This window comes from Macrotis lagotis, chromosome 1, assembly GCF_037893015.1.
Source record: "Macrotis lagotis isolate mMagLag1 chromosome 1, bilby.v1.9.chrom.fasta, whole genome shotgun sequence".
Lineage (NCBI taxonomy): Eukaryota > Metazoa > Chordata > Mammalia > Peramelemorphia > Peramelidae > Macrotis > Macrotis lagotis.
The window spans coordinates 706,710,473-706,731,560 of NC_133658.1; the positions used below are offsets into that span (position 1 = coordinate 706,710,473).

The window sequence follows — 21,088 nt, forward strand, 5'->3', positions numbered from 1 at the left end:
GTTTCTTTCTTTCTTTCTTTCTTTCTTTCTTTCTTTCTTTCCTCCTTCCCTTCCTCCTTCCTTCCCTCCATTTCTCCTTCCCTCCTTCCTTCTATCCTTCCTTCCTTCCTTCCTTCCTTCCTTCCTTCCTTCCTTCCTTCCTTCCTTCCTTCCTTTCTTTTCTTTCACACTCTTCCTTTCTTAGTATCTTTCTTTCTTCTTTCTCTCTTCTTTCTTAGTGTCTTTCTTTTTTGACTATGCCTCACATGTCCGCAAATGATGTAGTTGGCAGTTGGTCAAGGGAGATAAGATAGTTTTGCATAGATGTAAACCTAAAGATTTTATTTTTTTAAAAATGAGAAATGTTTATTGGTGATTGTCTTTTGTTGTTGTTTAAGGATGTGATAATGTGTTTTTTTAACCCCCCATCTTTTGTAATATAATAAGAAATGATAGTATGGAAAGTATGAAAAATAGTATGGAAAAGTGCATAGTATGGAAAGAGCAGTAGATCATTTCTCATTGTTACAACAAAGGACATATATATCTGGCAATGTTCATAAATACACTATGCATATATATATATATATACATATATATATATATATCAGAAGCATATATAGACATAGATATATCAGAAGCAGTGTATAGAATGAATGGGAGGTCACAGTGACTTTTTCTCATTTTAAGTCACTTACCTGTGAGTTTAACTATGGTTTGTTGTCCCTGTTTATATTTTATAGATAATGGGCTTTGTGACTGTGGAGAATGCAAATGCAACAGTGGATGGACTGGTGAATATTGTAACTGTACTACCAGCACTGACTCATGTATCTCTGAAGATGGCATGCTTTGTAGCGGAAGAGGAAATTGTACCTGTGGAAAATGTGTGTGCACCAACCCTGGGGCCTCAGGTCCTAGGTGTGAACAATGCCCTACCTGTGGTGACCCCTGTAATTCTAAACGGTAATATTTAGAGAATAATGACTTTCATTTGATACTTTGGGGAGGTCAGTTTTATGTGGTACCAGAATTGCATTGAGATTTCAATAAATCAGACCTCGGGTTGTTTTTCCTAATACTTGGTACAGTATATGAACCAGAAAGAAGGTACCCAACACGCACCTGTGATCCTAAGCTTGGAGCTTTATCTTTCACTTTCCTCCTTCTCTGTCTGGATTCTCAAGGACCACAATGTTACATTTCTACTTGGGGCTCACATGATGAAGTTCAGCTGATGTCCCACACTGATAACATCAGATTCACTCTGGATTACAATACTAGTCACACATAAGAAAGACCCTAGAGACAGGTTGGCAACACCCTCGTGTAGCCAGACAAGCATCTTGCTTATCGTGTCTTTCTACAGCTGACCTTTCTGATTCACTTCTCTCTATAGCACCACTGTGGCTAAAGAGACAGAGGCCCTTCCCTGACAATAGCACCATTCCATTGGCCACATACACCCTGACACTCTCTCACACCACATGAACAAACAAAGCCCATCCTCCTGGCTTTCAACCAGAGAAGAGTTTCTTTACTTGCCAGCCAGCTTTTTAATGGGGTCAGAACAAAATTAGTAGGTCAAATCAAACTCATTTCCACAGCTTACACAATGAAAAAATGTTTGACACATTTTATATAATAAATATATTTATATAGCTCATATTTTCATTAACTAAGCAACCCAAATGGTAGCATTTGCATTTCTGATGTACACAGAAGGAGAACACCAATATTGACTCAGCAGCTACATATGACTCATGTCAAAACTTCTGTCACCATGTCAAGGAAAACTTAAAAAAACAACCTAGAGATATTATTATAATGATTGCAAATATCTTAGAAACTCCTTCTGAGGTTTTTCTATCCTAAAAATGTTCCTTTTTTTCCATTTTCATCTTCTTTTTAAATGTGATTCATAAAGTATTAAATGATTAGCATGACTTGAAGAAGGGAGGAAGAGGAAGACTTTTAAGCAGTTACTCTATTCAATGCTTGTGGTAGTCCTTCAGACAAGCTAAGCCTGCTTTGTACATACCTGTTAGGAAAACTATAGTGGTTCAAGGTTACAAAGAAAACAATTTATTAGCTTTTCTTTTCAGAGTGAAAGATAAAGACAGACTTTAAATATTCCTTTGTTGTATTAGTACTCTTAGATTTAGTTTGATTCCTAAACTATGTCCTTAGAAATGCCCTTGATATATTTAGCTACCTTATTAAAAGGCAGGCATTAATAATTTTGTCTAAGGCATTGGTCCATGTCTAATAAGAGACTGAAGATTTCAGTAAGTTGAAAAATATGAGGTTCTTTCTTTTTGCTTTTGTCTGGTTTGGAGATTTTTTTCTTTCTTTTTTATTGTTGTCTTTTTGATCCACAACACATCAACAACATTTAAATGGTTATTATTTGTAAGAGACCATGTCAAATTCTATAAGGTCATGTATGGTAATAGATAGAGTATTGGTTAAGAATCAGGAGAACTATAGTCTGAATTATTTCTTTATAGGTAATTAATTTCTTCTCCTTTAAAGGGGAAGGCAACTCGAAAGTGAAGTAAGTAGAATTTTTGCATTTGGAGTCAGGAAGACTGGAGTTTAAAAATCACCTCAGACACTTACTAGCTGTGTGGCCTTGGACAAATCTTTTAACCTCTATCTGCGTCAGTTTTCTGCAAAATGGGAGTGATAATAATAGTATCTACATCCCAGGGTTGTTGAAGGATGAAATAACATATGTATAGAACTTTGCAAGCAAAATGTTATAAAAGTGGTAGCTATCTATTATCATCATCATCATCATCATTATTATATTATTATTGTTATTATTAAAATGAGAACTAAGATAATAGAAATCCAAAAGCTTCATTTTACAGATTAAGAAACTAGGGATAAAGGATAAATGACTTAATCAAGTCCCAGAATTGGGGCTAAAGTCCAAGGCTTTTAACACCAAATGCAATTCCATCCCATGACATTATATTCCTACACAATACTTCTCCCAATTTTGAGATTCTATGACATCTCAGAACCGCTATAGGAATGATGTGGGGCAGCCAGGTAGTGCTGTGGATAGAGCCCTGGCCTAGGGGTCAGGAGGACAGAAATTAGAATCCAGCTTCAGACAGTGAACACTTACTAGCTGTGTGAACTTGAGCAAGTCATTTAACCCTGATTGTCTCACATCCAGGACATCTCCAGTCATCCTGAATCATATCTGACCACTGGACCCAGATGGCTCTAGAGAAGAAAGTGAGGCTGGTGACTTAGCACAGCACCCCCCTCACTCAAATTCATTTCATGTACTTGTCATGACATCTCTTCCCTTATGTCATGGTTTACTTCAATAATGAAAGATAAACAACATCAAGAAAGATACTGAATATTTGACTAAAACTTATTAAAGGATGACTGACTTTTACCAAAAAAGTGCAAATGATTTTCCAGCCCCAATCATATCTTAGTGACTAGACTTCCTTTCTACCTAGGAAAAAAAAATTAAAACATGCCCAACAAAGATTCCATTTTACTTGTCATTTGTATACTAATTATTATGAGGTGTAGTCAATGGAAAACTAGTTATGGGCAAAATTAATGTTGTAACAGCTTAGACAACAGGACCCACTTGAATTTTTCTCTTCAAGGAAATTTAGTTACAGTTATGGTAAGACAAATCCATGGCAAGAATTCTCAGCTCAGCATCATAGTAAGGCTCCAGTGTATATGTGTGATAATATACATGCATAAATTTAAGTATATATTATATATATATATATATATGTTTATATATACACATGTATGTATGTTTGTAATAATGTTTGTTCTGGCATTTCAATCAACATGAAATAATTTCTGTTGAATAATTCTTATAGGAGCTGCATCGAATGTCATTTATCTCCTGATGACCAGTCCAAAGGAGAATGTGTTGACAAATGTAAACTAGTTGATGCAACCGTCAGTGACGAAGGTTTCTACTTTCCTTAAATTCATTGCATATATTTCAAATGTTCTTAAGGGTAAAAATGATATAGATTATATGTATTAGCTAAACCCACATGAGATAGTATATTGTAAGTGAGAAAATCACAAGATTTGGAGTCAGAGGACCTGAACAGGAATCTGATTCTGGTAAGCCTGAGCATGTAATATCATTGGGCCTCAGTTTCCTCATTCATAAAGTGAGAGGATTGGTCCAGTTAGTCCTATAAATTCTCTATGAGCTCTAAATCCTAGAAAATAACACTAGAGGGGCAGCTAGGTGGTGCAATGGATAAAGCACTGGCCCTGGAGTCAGGAATACCTGGGTTCAAATCCAGTCTCAGACACTTAATAATTACCTAGCTGTGTGGCCTTGGGCAAGCCACTTAACCCCGTTTGCCTTGCAAAAAAAAAAACCTAAAAAAAAAAAAAAGAAAGAAAATAGCACTAGAGCCTACATTTTAGGCTCTAGGACAAAACTTACTTCATCGTATTCATGCCAAGCCTCAGCACATTCATTTGAATTTTAAAGTTGAAAGGAAATGGTGTGTCTAACCCCAGTTTCTGGTATGTCCTTTGGAGTCATGGCTAGCACACTTCCAGTTGGCATCAGTTTTGTTGGCAAATGTCAAACTGCTTTTAACAGGGAAATAACTAATGCAGATGGGTAGCAGGATATGGTCTGAATTTTAACCCAAAGTTCAGATAACTTCCTCCCTTGTCTGTTGACCTTGATTCAAGGTTGCACAAAGGTAGGCCAATAATAATGGACACAAAGAAAGCTGGATTAATTCTCATGATCCTAGGCCATGAGGCACACATAGTAACACTGAAATCTTTTGAAAATTTTTCCCAGAATTTCCAAATCAACATTTCTAAGTGCAAAAAATTAAATCACCTAATTTGGGGTAGTTAAAAAAGAAAGAAAAAACATTTAAGAGTAGTAATAATGTAGTATAAAACTACAAGAAAAAACCCCTCTTATACTTTGCTGGTGACTTAAGGGCAAATGTTTCAAACAAAGGGAGACAATAAATAAGTAAGGATACTGTGGACCTTACTTTAATATCAATGACAAAGCATGTGACCAGAATAAATAAAGCAACTGGCATAACTTTCTGCCATGGTAACTTGTAAGGGAATATCTGTTCTTCATGGTTCATTTCACTACAAACAATGAAAATTTCAGGAAATACATAGCAAATTGCTCTAATTTAAGGCATTAGAAGTATTAAAATTATAATGGGTTAAGAGAGAAAGTAGACTGTGGCACAAAATTTTGTGGTGATCAAACAAACTGTGCTTAAGATATCACAAATCCTTCAATTTAAGAGCAGTATCCTTCCAAGTTGTCTGAGAAGGAAAGGGTAAATTCAATTCAATGCTGCAAACACATTATTAAGCTCCTAAGGGAGATACAAAGCTTATTTAAGTCTTCTTGGAGTGTAGTTTTATTACAAGGAGTGAATAATCTTCAAAAGAATTATTTTTGCCAATGTTCATTTCCATCTCATAAACCAGGAATGATAACTGTATTCTTAAAACACATTGAATATGTATATGAATTTAAGACACTTATTTATTAGCCTATGAATTCACTAGTTGCTTTGTAACATGTTCCTCCTCTGAATCTTTTTTCAAGTTACAGATACAATGATGTAAGCAGTTACTCTGAGTCAGTGCAACACTATGGAAAGAGAGTTGGATTTGTAGTCAAATAAACTGAGTTCAAATCCTGCATCAGTCATTTAGTACTTGTGTAACCATGACTGTGTCAATGAACCATGTATGACTTTTGCTTTCAGTTCAGTCATTTTTCAGTCATGTTATTCCCATGTCACAAATAAGGAAACTAAAGTAGACCAAAGATAACTGGTGATGGTTGCTCAGTTGTTTCAGTTATATCTAACTCTTCATGACTCCATTTAGGGTTTTCTTGGCAAAGATACTACAATGGTTTGCCATTTCCTTCTCTACTTCATTTTACCAGATGAGGAAATTGAGGGAAATAGGGCTAAGTGATATGCCCAGGATGGCAGAGCAAGTCAGTGTTTGAGACTATATTTGAACTCAGGAAGTTTGATTCCAGGCCTGGTACTCTATCCACTGCATCATCTAATTTCCCCTTTGTTTCCACATATATAAAAAGAAGAGATTGAATAAGTTGGCCTTTGAGTTCCCTTGCAGTAAAGCTTATAGTGGTTGACCAGGTGGCACAATGGATAGAGCACCAGCCCTGGAGTCAGGAGGACCTGAGTTCAAATCTAGCCTCAGACACTTAATAATCACCTAGCATTGTGATCTTAGGTAAGTCACAACCTCATTGCCTTGCAAAAATCCCCTAAAAATGTGTAAAAACATATTTGAAAGCCCAGAGGGTATTTAACAAGCCAACTTCCCATTCCTTTACAGCTAGTAACTTAAATTATCAATGTTAATAACTCACCTAGTATATGCCATCAGACAAATGTCTTTTTGCTCTAACCATAGTTAAGTCTGGATAATTGGGGATTAAAAGTGTGTATTTATGCTTTACCAAAGGATAAATTCAAATTCAATTCCTCTATCATAGTATTCAAAATTCTTGTAGAAATTCCTGATTCATCTCTACTCAGCCTAATTAATATCTGGCCACTGAACCCAGAAGACTCTGGAGAAGAAAATGAGGCTGGTGACTAACTAGTTCAGGACCCCCTCACTCAAATCCAATTCATGTGCTTGTCATGGCATCACCTCCCTGATGGCATGGTCTTCTTAGAAAATGAAGTGTAAACATCAGAAACTCCTGATTTTATTATAGTAACCCAGCAAAGCAGGATTTTTATAATATTTCTTCTACCATCCCACATCCCCAGATATTTACCCTCTTACTCATCTTCCCTAGGCCCTTTTTATGATTCTCATTGCCAGAAATTTTGTTTACACTGTAACATTCAGGAGTAGTGCTGAGGGTTACCACAGATATGGAAAGAAGGACTGAAGACTGGAGCTACATAAAAAACAGTTGTTAATTATGCAAATCCACAGCCTAGGTGTAAGTTAGAAACCTGAGTATCACATTCAATTACACCCATTTCAATACCCAAACACTTTAAAAAAAAAGTCTAAAACTGGAGGAGTAACTTTAATGAAAAAGAGTCCTAGAATAATTAAAGTATTATCAGGAATAAGGACTCACAGGTCATATTACCAGTTCCATTAAAACTAAATGATCTTGACAAAGTAATTTAAGCCTCCCCTTGCTTCAGATTTTTCCATTTAAAAACCTCCAACAAAACACAGGATTAATATCACTCAACTGAGGGGAACTGTGATACCCAGTCCATGAGGCAATTCCCTATTTTTAGATGAAATATTCTAAGAGGAATGTAATAGGGAAAAAACAGTTCTATGATAAGTGAGAGAGGGACCAATTCATCAAAATAACTCATATTAAAAGAAAATGTCATTGCTTCTGAATAACTACAGATGTCTTTTTAAAATTAGTGAAAAGTCTAAATTAAGGAATATATATACTTTGACAATCTACAATTTTGTCAGCATTGGTTATTCCACTGCCAGTCAAGATGGTAACCTTTCTAGCATTTAGTAGAAAGATAAGAGTTACTGCAACCAAAAAATTTAACACCCCTCAGTCAATCTGGTGATAAAACTCTCCTATTTTAGTTGAATTGATCCTGGGACAATTCTCTCACTAAACCAATCCTTGATTGTTTGGTGCCATTTTCCAGAACTGATACTCCATTTTTAGAATCCTTGAGAATCCAGGGTCAAGTCCACACCACACTGAGATGTCCATATATGAGTGAAGCAATATAGTATACTTAATTCAATACTGTGGCTTTCTATTATAGGCAATGGTTCCAATTAAGTTAACAAGATATTACTTTGAAAAGTTAATCAACAAACATTTATTAAACATTTGTGATATGTCAGATACTTTACTACATGCTGCAGATAAAAAGAAAGGAAAAGGTTCCTAGATTCTGTTTTAAAGATTCATAAGTAGCTTATAAATAATATATTAATTATCCATAATTAAAGTTTTTTCTAAAGTTTTCAAAAGCAGCTTATAATCTTTAAGTAACTTTCCTGAAATTTTATTTTTACTTTGAATTTGCCTGGCAAATTTCTCATCATACCAAGCTGGAGGCAATGGGTTATGGTCAAAAGAGCACTGACTCTGGAGGATTTGGGTTCAGATCCCCCCCCTCTGATGTCTCTATAACCAGTTTAATTTTTAATTTTCTCTTCTATAAAATGAAGAATTTAGTCTAGTTTCTGCAGTCCCATCAAGTCCTTTTAAAAAAAAATTATTTAAGGCATTGGGGTTAAGTGCATAAGGTCACATAGCTAGGCAATTATTAAGTGTCTGAGGCTGGACTTGAACTCAGGTCCTCCTGATTCCAGGGGTGGTACTCTATCCACTGCACCACCTAGCTGACCCATCAAGTCCTTTTTTGAGGGGGAGGTAATAATCTCTGACATACCTTTACCCTAATAGAATAAGGTTTCATATTTTTTTTAAATTTTTTTAAGGTTTCATATTTTACAAAACGCAATAGGAAAAAATATTCATTCTAAGCACTCTGGGGAGTTACAAACAAAATAAACACCCCAAGTTAACCAAAATTTAGTCATTGCTCTTTGTCATCAAAGAAAATCATATAGAAGAGCTATGAAAACCTGATTAACAAATCAATAAATGAGGTAGATTAGAAATTGCCTAAAAGGCATATTTGGCAACAAATATGATTTATAAAGTTCAATATTATTGAAACAACTATCAAACACAATGGTTTCAGGAGAAAATCCCTACATAGAAGCCATTGATCTGGATATTGTGACTAGAAAGAGATTTTAGAGTCTGGGTCTCAGATTAGAGTCATATTACTTTCTTTTCATTTTCTGCCCTAGATGTTTGTATCTTCCTCTATATAAGCTCAGTCCAAAAGGTTCAATATTTGGGAGAACTTTGAGAAAAGCAGGGTTGAATTTTCTTATAGTAGTGTATTAAGTGGTGAGCCAACTAAAATGGAAGGCAGACTTTTAGCTCAGGTTACTCCTTTATTTATTCACAACATATACATGCTTCCATAATCCCTGGGTTTCTGTTATTAATTTATATTTACTACTGTGACAGTGCATGCCACACTAGTCTTCTAGAGCTGCATTATGGAAGGAATAAATGGTTACCATTTTCAAAGTATCAGTATCAGTCTAATATGTGAATTATCTCTTCTGAAATATAATCCCAGAGAACTGCATGTACTGGTCACTCTTTGCTATAAAGGGACTATTCTATTCCCCAGGCAGCTGATGGCACCTGCCTTGGTAGTATTTTCAATAAAATTAAGATTAGGAATATAGCAGATTGATAGGGGCATTTGATGGTCAGAGCTGATGGGGAACACCTGGAATCATTTCCTGAAGCATGAGAAAAATTTCCAAACTCACTTGGAGAGAAAAGAGAGTTAAGTTTGAATGTAACATTATAATTCTCATATTCCTATTTTCTATTCCCACACTGCAACTGCTGAAATTTCTCTTTTGTGCATTAATCTAATACTCATGAGTTGTTATTCTTCATCAATGTTTAAATTGCATTTGACCTGGTCCTTTCTCTGCAGATTTCTCAAAAGAAAATTCTGTTTCCTGCTCTTTGCAAGGGGAAAATGACTGCCTTATTACATTCCTGATGACCACAGATAAAGAGGGAAGAACAGTTCTTCACAGCATAAACCAGAAAGGTAAATATCTTGAAATATGTTGTCAATGATCAGAGTTATTATTTACATAAGGAAAAAATGAACTTGGATACATTTTTGCTCATTTTCAAAGATAAGCATTTCTAAATTTCTGTTGTAATGCTGTATGGAATGTATACCTTCCAAAAATGGATCAAAGACTTGAATATGTTTCAAATGATCTCCTAATGAGAAAGATTAATAAGATTAGGTTCTCATGACAAGGTGTACCACACTGAATGTTGACTACAGGAATGTAGGTTGGGTTAATGGTTAATTGGAGTGTAATGGGGAAGATGCCATGGGGAAAATATTGATTTTTAACCAACAGCTTAACTAATGATAAAGAAGTCAGGTAAATTAGCATGTAAATTCAATCAATATCCTAAGAATTTATTTCTGCAGATAAATGAAGTGTTTTTACATATATATATTTAATTTAATTCAATAAGTACCTATATATAAACCAGGAATGAATGAATGAATGATGAATGATGAATTAATGAATGAACAATGAAAAATTTCCTATTAAACATGTATTATGTCAAACACTGTACTAAATACTTAGAATCCAAATAAAAAAGCAAAACAATCCTCATTTTGGAGAAGCTTATTTTCAAATATGGCAAGACAATATTTTTAAGGGCTTATTTGCATGGTGTGTGGTAAAGGTATGGGGGCCCATCAGATTTCAGCAGCAGAGTGATGGCAAGGCCCACAAATTCTTAAGAGTGCCTCAGTGATAACACCTGGAGATCTGAATAGTGCAGCACAAGAAAAATGGTAAGGCCAGACGCCCAGAAGGATATGGTAGGGGAGATAATAAGATTCAATGGGCCATATAGCACAGTGGTAAGGTGTGCTATCTTTTTAGAAGGATTGTACCTGCTCATTTTAGCTCATCTCTCATAATAGAACCATAGGAGCATGACTAATAAGGAAAGTAAGACAGAATCCAAGTAGAATGGAAGACCTGAAATCCTTCCCATGAGATAAGTGGATCAGAATGCAGTCAGGAGAGGAGTAAGAAGGAAAACTGGCAGGAAGATTAAGGGAAAGAACTTGATGTACCATCTCTTCCATTGGGCTCACTCCATCTATTGGGATATAAATGTTAGTTGAACTAGGGCGGGAGAGAGATTGGTGCCGGAAATATAAAAAGGAAGAAAATCATCTAGGAGGTCAAGGAGCTAATAGTTTATGAAAGAGAAACCTGGAAGTATGTAAACCAGAATATATATATATGTATATATATATATATATATATATATATATATATATATATATATATATATATATATATAATACAAATTTTATACATAGTGATGGGGCTGGGGAGAGTTCTAACCATTGGGAAAGATCAGGAAAGGAATTGGACCAAATGTTGGAGGGTAAAAGGGATTCCAAGAGGTCAAAGGAGAAGAAAACTTCAGGAAGTGAAATGTAGGGGAAAGAATGTTGGATTTGAAATCAGAAGTGGACATGAATCCTGGCTCAGTTACCTTACTTGTGTAGCCATGGAAAGTCATTTAGTATCTCTAGGTGTCCATTTCCTCATCTGAAAAATGCTGGAATTGGAATAGATGACTCTCAGGGTCTGTTCTAGTTTGCAGTCTACAACTCTGTCATTCAAAACAGGGAGAGGAAATAACATGTTATATAATGTGCCAGACACTGTACTTAATGCTTTATAATTATTATCTCATTTGAACTCCCAATAACTCTGAGGGGTAGATGCTATTATTGTTTCCTTTTTACAAATGAGGAAACAGAGACTAACAGTAATTAAGTGACTTATCCAGAATCACAAAGTTAGTAAATTCTGAGATTGAGTTTTAATTCAGGTCTTCCTGATACCAAGCCCAGTGCTCTAACCACTGCACCATTCAGCTCCACTCTGCCCCTGGTTTACCTGTGTGGTGTCAGCAAATTGACTTTTCTATAAAATGTTGTAGTCCAACTGGATATTCCTGAGAATTGTTCAACTTCAACAATCTAAAATTTTATAGTCCAGATGAGGAAAATGAGACCAAAGAGCTGAAGGATCCTTTAAAAGTCATATTAGTAGTAGATTAAAGAACCAGGGCTAGAGCCCAGGTCTGCTAGTTTAGTGCTCTTTGCCCCCACAATCTTTTTTTGTGTATGTTGTTATTTTATTTTTTTCCAATTAAATGCAAAGGTAGTAAGCTTTTGAGTTCCACAGTTTTTGACCAACCTCTTTTTCCTCCCCCCACCCCTATGGCAGCAACCAATCTGATATAGGTTCTATATATACAATGTAATTGCCATATTTCCATATTAGTCAGGTTGTGAAAGAGGAGTCAGACCCAAAGGGGAAAACATGAAAAAGAAAGAAAAAACATAAAAGAGGTTTTAAAAAGTGAACATAGTAGGCTTTGCCCTATATTCAGACTCCATAGTTTTGGATTTTTTTTTCCTGAATGTGGATGTCTTTCAGGATTGTCCTTGATCACTACACTGCTGAGTGGAGCTATGTCCGTCATAGTGGAACATCTCACAGTGTTGTTGATAATCCCCTATACTCTTGCTGCCAAAAATCTTAATTTCTGAAAAGCAAAAGGATAGAAATGAATAGAGTAAGGGTCATCTAGGTAGAGCTTTGAATAGAGCACCAGCCCTGAAGTCATAAGGACCTGAGTTCAAATCCCACCTCAGGCACTTAATAGTTACCTAGTTCTATAATCTTGGGCAAGTCACTTAACCCCATTGCTTGAAAAAAATAAAAACTAAAAGAAATGAATAGAGTATACATGTATTCTCTGTGTGTGTGTGTCTCTGCCTCTATGTGTCTTTCTCTGTGTGTCTGTGATGGAGAGCAGGGATTATTTTGTTTGTTTTTGGGGGGCTGGGTGAGTTTTATTTGGTTTGTTTTTTGCCTTTCTTTGTATTCTAGTGCTCAGCACAGTGGTTGGCACATAGTAGGCACTTAATAAATTCTTGTTGATTTGTCTATATCAGTCTGTCTCTCAACCATGTTTAGACTAAAATATTTTCTTAAGATGTTTATGTAACCTTTGACTTTAGATGTTGCAGAATAATAATTTCTGCTATGCCATTTTCCTGTACTGAAGAGCTTTCCTAATTCATATTCTGACTGCAGGTGCTTAGAAACAATTTTCCCTAGCTTTTTATTACTATAGGCAGTTGCTATGGTGTCTTCCTCTCCAGTCATTACTTAAGTCATGTTCTCAATGGTACACAAGACTGCTACTTGCTTCAATGTGGTGTTACAAACCTATTAAAAACAATCCTATTTCATTATTTTTGCCGGAATTCAATCTTTAGATCTTCAATACATATTCAAAACTTTTCATTAGATTCCTTGCTTAATTCCTTATAATCCCCTTACAAGGCATTTGCTGACAACATGAATCTTCTGGCTAGAGAACAAAAGCATATATACCAGGAATCATGTTGTTAGAGGGTCATTAAGCCCACCCACATTCAAAATTGCTATGGATCTTTTTTCATATAAGCAGCATGATATATTCCTTTTATATATATAATACTATTCATTAAATTTCTGCATTACAGCCAAACTGGCTCTTTTCTGACCCCATTCTCATCTTCCTTGTGCTGCCTCTATGCCTTTCCATGTGTCATCTCCAGTGGATAGAGTGGAGTCTCCACCCATCTCACAATATCTTCCTTTTGATATCCTTCTGTTTTAGAATGAACTCAAGTACCACCTCCTTCAAGAATCCTTCCTTCAAACTCTTACATGAAAGTTTTCTCTCTCTACTGAAATTTCCACTAGGGTCATTCCTTTACACTTATCACACCCTTCCTTGAATTGTAGTCATTATGTACAATACATTTCATTTCTTAAGTTATATTTTGAACTCTATGAGAGCAGGAAAAAATAGAAAAGTGAAATCTCCAGGATGCTATCCCAATTTCTTCCTGAGGTAACCTAGTGTCCTTTTCTATGACAAACTATTGTTCCACTACTCTATTACTAAAATTACATAAACATATTTTGTTCTTTCCTTCCTAACATCCCTCAATAACTGGGTGCAAAGAAAAAAAGGAAAAACAAAACCTTTATAACAAATATGCATAGTCAAGTAAAACAAATTCCCAATTTAGGTAATATGACTATATCTAAAAATATATCCTTCATTCTGTAGTTTAGTTTAATTTAATCTGTCTCTCTGCCAAAATTGGGTAACATTCTTCATCTTCCACTGGAACCATGAATGATGAAATCTTTCAATTTTTTTCATTTTTATAATACTATAAATTGTTATTCTTTTTGAAATATCCTACAGTTAGAATGTGAGCTTCTTGAGGGTATGGTCTGACTTACTTTTCTACTTCTATCTCTAGCACTTTGTACAGTGTTTGTCGCATAGTAAGCAGTGAATAAATGGTTTTCCATTCCATTCCCTTAATAAATGTTTCTTCAATAGAATTGGTCAAGAAGTTTGAATAAGCATGGCTGGTTTTCTCCACAGACATCATGTTTGATACCACTTTTTGTAGAGTTCTGCCAGTCTTTTTTCATGACTATTTCTCTCCTTTTTCTCATTTTCTCATTTTCATTAAAGGAAAAGAGAAGTTTAATTACAGTATTTCATTAAAAAAATATATCATACCTCCAAGGCATCCTGTAAGAATTATTGCTTATTCTGCCATCAATATTAGTTGAATAATAGAGGGAAAGTGTTGTATCAATTTAAAAATTATCCTTGATATCATTAGCAGAGCCAAAGCAATATTTAGAGAGTACCTTCATACACATGGCACTCTGTTATGGTGAAACAGAATAAAATCTGAAAGAAAGGATCTTCTCTTTGCATTCCAAAGGAAGAGGAAGAGCATTGAATTAAACAGCAGGATTCTTGAGTTCTTATCCTTGCTAAATGTCTTGGAGGAATTCACTTAATCAATTTGGGTCCTAATTTCCTTATCTGTAAAATAAGGAAATTAAGGAGATCTTGTTCTTAACACTAAGATACTAATAGTTCCAAGTCAAAATACTTGCTTGTATAAATTTTTATCAGATCTTTTAAATTAGTTGTAAAAGGAAGAGGTTGGACTAAATTGCCTCTGAGTTTCTATCCAGTTCAAAATCTATGATCCTAGATTTTTATATGGTAAAGGAAAACCAAGAATGAATAAAAACTGAATATTTATTTGTTTACTTGTCCATTTATCCTAAGGATTGCACATCTATATTTTAACCTATGAACCAAGTTATAATCACTATTAATTTTCTATATGCATTGCCAATAGGCAAATGGAAACTCTTAAGTAGTAATGAGTCAACCATCAAGGAAATGTTCGAATTGTTCAGTCTATATAAAGCCTTCTTTTTTCTCCTATTTAAGGATAAAATTTCAAATGTAGAGAGAGAGATATATTTGTGTGGGTTGTATCCCCCTTAAATAAATTTCCGAAATTTCTCAAGGTATGAAGTGAAAAAATCTTTATTCGATTCTTGAGAAGCAAACGTCTACACAACCATAATCATGGGAGAGTAAGGTAATGAGACAAGAACTATAGGAACAATATATCCTAACACGATCCCCCCACCAACTGACCCATCCTCATTAGTTAAGAACGTGGTCTTCAAGGGTGGCTAGGTGGCACAGTGGATAGAGCGCCAGCCCTGGAGTCAGGAGTACCTGAGTTCAAATCCAACCTCAGACACTTAATAATTACCTAGCTGTGTGGCCTTGGGCAAACTACTTAACCCCATTGTCTTGCAAAAACCTTAAAAAAAAAAAGAATGTAGTCTTCATCTAAAGTTAATTTAAAGAAAAGCATTTAATCCAAAGAGAGACATATTTCTCCTTCAGCCCTGAGGTTGGAGAGATCTGGACTCAGCAGATAAGGAGCCAGATCAGTTTGCTCTTTACATTCCTCTCATGATAACATTCACAGACATCTCAGAAGTTGTTTGTCAGGGGAGGAGGGGCAGAAGAGATGTAACCCATAGCTCAGCTTATTCTAATCTATAATATTCTCCTGAAGAAATATCAGACTTTATCCCATTCATACTCCCCCAAATTAACTGCCCATAAAAAACTTTAAGTTTAAACAAAAGTATGGGGCCTCATTATTTTCCCTTTACTTTCTGAAAAATCATTTGAAAAACCTGAGTGGAAATCCTTGCCTTCTTGACAGTGGGGGAAATGTACTATCTGCATTCTAAACATGATTTGCTTTGTTTCCACAGATTGTCCAGAGCATCCCAACATACCAATGATCATGTTGGGAGTATCTCTTGCCATTCTTCTTATTGGGGTAGCCCTGCTTTGCATATGGAAGCTGCTAGTATCATTTCATGACCGTAAAGAAGTTGCCAAATTTGAAGCTGAAAGATCAAAAGCCAAATGGCAAACGGTAGGTGATATGTCATAGGCAGTTAATTGGGAACAGGTTCACAGTGTCCCATTTTCTACATTGTCAGTGAAAGAAGATCTGTGGGAAATAGGAACAGTGGGAAAACTTTCCCATCCCAAATTTCTTTTGTAAGAAAGGGAGAGTCCTTAATTCCTTTCCAACCATCTGTCACTAATTGCACCCACAAAACAAGTTCCAAAGGATTTCTCTCTTAGAGGAACAGGAAATACCATCCCCTTGAGTGGCTAGCTTGTAGCTAACTGGATCCCATGTTTTATGCTTATTTTCATGGAAGATGGGGACTTCTATCCTTCTATACATCTCAGAAAATCCTTAGGGAAGTGGAACTCTGAATCACCAAAGGTTTACCTTGGGACTCAGAGCTCCATTTGATACAACATAGAAGTCACTTTTAAATGTTTTCACAAAGGGGTTAGTTATATTGTAGTAAGTGTAATCATGTGTAAATAGCATGATGGTTCACATCAGTATCCATGGAAATGCCTCCCTATTTCTCATCATATGCAACAATGGAAAGTTATTTTTTTAAAAAATCCTTTAGATATCAACCAACTGGTTATGATATGCTTGTTACAATATATTGTAAACAGTTACCTGAAAAATACATTTGACATTTAAGTTGCTATGCTTTCCAACAGAAAAACACCTAATGACCTCAATTTTGACTTATTTCTCTCACATTTTCCATATAATAGATAATTATCTCTCTAGAGATCCATGGAAACAATTTAATGACTTTAATTTATTATACCTCCCATGCATACTACATCCATCAATCAATTAATGTATTTATTAAAAACCCACAATAATATTATGGGGAGAAAGTTTATTCCATTCTAGTTGGTTCGTTAACAAAATCAGTCCCTTGGCCTTGGAGTCAGAAGTACCTGAGTTCAAATTCGGCCTCAGACACTTAATAATTACCTAGCCATGTGGCCTTAGGCAAGCCACTTTACCCCATTGCCTTGCAAAAAAAAAAACTAAAAAAAAATCAATCCTTTATAATACATATTTCTTTCATACTTTAATTTTACTTTTGGATACTATTTTGTTTATTATAAAGTCCTTAATGGTGGTGCAGTGGATCAAGTTTCAAGCTTGGAGTCAGGATAAATGATTTTCCCTAGTTCAAGTCTGTCCTCAGGTATTAGTTGTGTGACCCTGGGCAAATCACTTTATCCTGTTTGCCTCTGTCTCTTCATCATAAAATAAGTTCCAGAAGAAAATGGCAAACCAGTTCAGTAATTTTGCAGAATGATCTCATTATGTCTGGACCAGTGTAAATTTTCTTGCAATGACAGATAGTATCAACAACAAACTTCATTGACTTCATAATTTTTCTGATCATCTCTTTATGGGGGGAAATAGGGAGAGTTAGGGTAGTCCAAAAATCTTGATAGTAGTGATGTCACTTTGGTGGGGTTGTAGGGAGAAGGGAAGAGACAGTAAATTTTCAGGACCCTCTTATTTTTTTCTGTTCTCCCAAAGACATCTCCCCACCCCCGGCCACTGTTTAACCATGGGATTGCAAAATGGTGGTATAGCAAGATAGCCAATTGAGATACTGGACTCCTCACAAGTCTCATATTTTGATTGAAGGGAAAGGAAAATTGAAGATTTAGAACTTGGAGATCCTTTTAGTCCAATCATCTCATTCTACAGTTGAGGAAAATAATGACTAGAGAGGCTAAGTGACTTGTTTAAGTCATATAGCTAATAGGGATTTGTGAGATTTGAATCTATGTCTTCTTAATTCCAAGGTTAACCCTCTATCCACTTAATCACACTGCTTCATATCAAAGAATGTGATATAGAAGTCTTTGTTTCCATCATTTTAGGTCTTTCTTTTTTTCTTTTTCTTTTTGTTAAAACCTATCACTTTTAAGAATTAGTAACCTTTCTCCTCTGGGGTCTCTTCTAGGTCTAGATTTTTGATGCTATAATCCTCATCACCTATAATAATTCCCACAATAACTTATCATTGAATTAAATTCAATATTTATTAAATACCTACTGCATACAATGTACAAAGAAGTACCACTGCTGTGATAACTCTTCAATGCAACAAAAATTATTATACTACAGTGATGATGATGCACTTGAAGCATATCATCAGTGTAGGGAATTTTGACAGGGAGAAAGGGGTAATATGTGGAAATTCTTTCCACTTCTATAATTTAATGAGTAGGGAATAGAAAGTTGTCTGAAGGCCCTGGGGATTAAGAATTTTGCAAGGTGTTGTACAGCTAACATGTGACTGAGTTAGGATTTGAGAGTCAAGATTTGAACCCAGGTCTACTTGACTACAAACTCAGCACTTCATCCTCTCTGGTGCAATACTTCATACACACACACACACACACACACACACACACACACACACACACAAATATGTGTGTACATATATATATATATATGTATATATATAAGAATATAAGCTGTACACCTAGGCAATTACTGATATGTTTACCTGTATACATAATGCAAACTTGTCCATCTTAGAAGACTATTATTCCCTTAGTATAAATATTCTTAACTAGCTCCCAAGTTGAGTCTATCTGGATTTTACTTGGCTATACTTTTCCTTTCCTTTTATGGATATAAACTGAGTTTTCCAAACAGTCCTTCACCCAGAAATCTGCCTCAATCTTCTATAAAAGTAAAACTTTCTTTTCTTTATACTCCTCTACTTTCCTCTCATAATTTGTTTGACTTTACTGGTCTTTATATTACCACTGTTTACTTCTTCCTAGGGAGACAGAAAATGAGAGGAGTAAGACAGCCTTTGTTTGCTCCCAAACAAAACGTTTAAGGCTATGGTCTTGGAATATATGCATATATGCAGAAGACATTAATATATTACAGGAAGAGTCTAACACTACCATGTCCCATGTAATAGCAGAAGATCCCAAGAGATTCATAACAGGCAGCCTGTGCTCAGACTTTAGGATTCTCAATACTGATGCTCCCAGGGGTTGGGTGTTTGAGGGACATAAAGGCCCAAACCCTGCTGTGTACACTTCCATGTACAGCCTTTGATTGGTTTCTACATTAAATAATAAGCACATGAACTGCAGACAGACACTTGGGCAATTATATGATATATATCTACTAATCAGCATGTTTTATGTTTTTATAAAAAAAAGACATGAATACCAACAAAAGATTTATATCTTCTAAATAATATTTTAATTAACAGTTAATTTTTCCAAAACATGAATTGTTCTTACCCAGGATGTGAGACATGATTGAAATTCAAATGCTGAATTTTATGCTGTTTCTTCATCCAGAATGGAACACTACATATTATGAAGTATAAATGAAATGAAAAATATTATTTCCTTGCCAAACTGAGTTTCTTTGAATAACAAATGTTAAATGTTCATGCTCTGACTAGATAATGATTACTCAACTCAGATGCAAAACATTTATTTCACATAATTCATATAAAGTTTCATTAATATAGATATAGATGCCCTACTACCAGAAGTTTGTCTCCAGAGTCTTTACTTTGAGATTCTCAATTCAATTCAAATTTTACCCAAAACCAGTTTCTTTGTCAAAACTTAAATTTGATCTGGTCTTAAAATAGCATTCAGTGGCCCAAAGGAAGATAACGACCAATCATTTCTTCTTGTCCAGAAGCTGCTATTATTGACATTTAGAGTCAAGGGCTCTTGTCCCTCAAAGTCTGAGAAGGTAAAGTAAAATAAGACAGAATCTTCTGAAAGTCTATTTAACAGAATATAAAAAGCCAGACTGAAATTTGTCACTTTGATATGACTGTAATTTTTGTATGACTAAGACTCATTTTCATATTTACAAAATGAAGAGAAGGATAAATTCATCTATGATTAGAATTATTTCCAGGTTGTTGTCATTAACCCGAGAGATGAAAAAATGCTCCTTTTGACATTTCCTCTAGTCATGAACTGATTTCTGCTGCACTAAGCAAATCAAGCCAGTTTTTTGTAGTTTGGCAGTCATTAAAAGATCAGTATAAAAAAAAGAGGTTTCCTAATTTTCAGGGTTTTTTTTCACCATTCCCAACAAAACCTGTTACCTGCTTTTGCTAGACATATAAGGGGCAGATAGGTGACTAAGGGGATAGGGTGATAGGCATGGAGTTAGAAATATCTGAATTTAAATTGGATCTCAAAGATTTACTAGCTGTGTTACCTTAGGCAAGTCACAATCTCTCCTTGCCTAAATCCACTGGAGAAGGAAATGACAAACCACTTCAATATCTTTGCCAAGAAAACCCCATGAACAGTATGTTCCATGGAATCACAGTTGGAAACAATTGAATGACTCAACAAAAGCAATTACAATACATGCAAACTAAATGATGTGCTTTTTATCCTTTGTAGCAGTTTTTTGCCCTTGTTTGACTAAAAGAGATAAACTTAAAACCATATCTTCAAGATTCGTAGAGTCTAGGTTTATTTTAAAAAAAGATAAAACAATTGATTTTTGATAAAATGGGAAAATTCCAGTAAGTGGTATTTCAAATAATGCTTATTTTGAGTGAGAAATAGTTATTTATGAGGAACTGAAGAGGGCAGTGTGTACATATGAGCTTGTAATAGCTCATTTATATGGATCATTAAGGTTTGGAGAAAATTTGGAAATAGTATTCTTTCACAGATAAAGATAATGAGACAAATAGTGTTTGAGTGACTAAGGGGCAAGATAGTGCAGTGAAAGTGCAGTGAATTTGGAAATAGAGAATTCACTACTGAATGGGGAGTCTGTGAGCCAGAGGACTTGGACTCTAGTCCCTACTTTTTTCACTTTCTACCTGTATGACCTCATCTAACCTTTCTAGATCTTCCATGGGATGATTTGACTAAATGACACCTTTTGGTTCTTTTTAAGTCTAAGTCTATGATTCTGTTACTTGCCCAGGGTTACATAACAATTGGCCAACACTGTCTCAGATGCCTTATTCTCAATCTCTATATCCCTCTTGTTTTACACACATCTCTTTC

The 21,088-nt window shown here is 35.2% G+C and overlaps 1 protein-coding gene across 3 annotated transcripts in view; it reads left to right on the forward strand.

The window, feature by feature from the left end:
* ITGB6 (integrin subunit beta 6) overlaps nt 1-21,088 on the forward strand; it is a 221,424-nt gene that overhangs the window by 191,722 nt on the left and 8,614 nt on the right. For 2 of the 3 annotated variants that reach the window (XM_074215871.1, XM_074215872.1), the window contains exons 14-17: nt 723-945; nt 3,852-3,946; nt 9,588-9,707; nt 15,910-16,076. In XM_074215871.1, coding sequence (XP_074071972.1) covers nt 723-945; nt 3,852-3,946; nt 9,588-9,707; nt 15,910-16,076 — 605 coding nt within the window. Of the gene's footprint in view, nt 1-722; nt 946-3,851; nt 3,947-9,587; nt 9,708-15,909; nt 16,077-21,088 lie in introns of those variants that run through there. The other variant, XR_012474287.1, reaches the window with a different exon arrangement.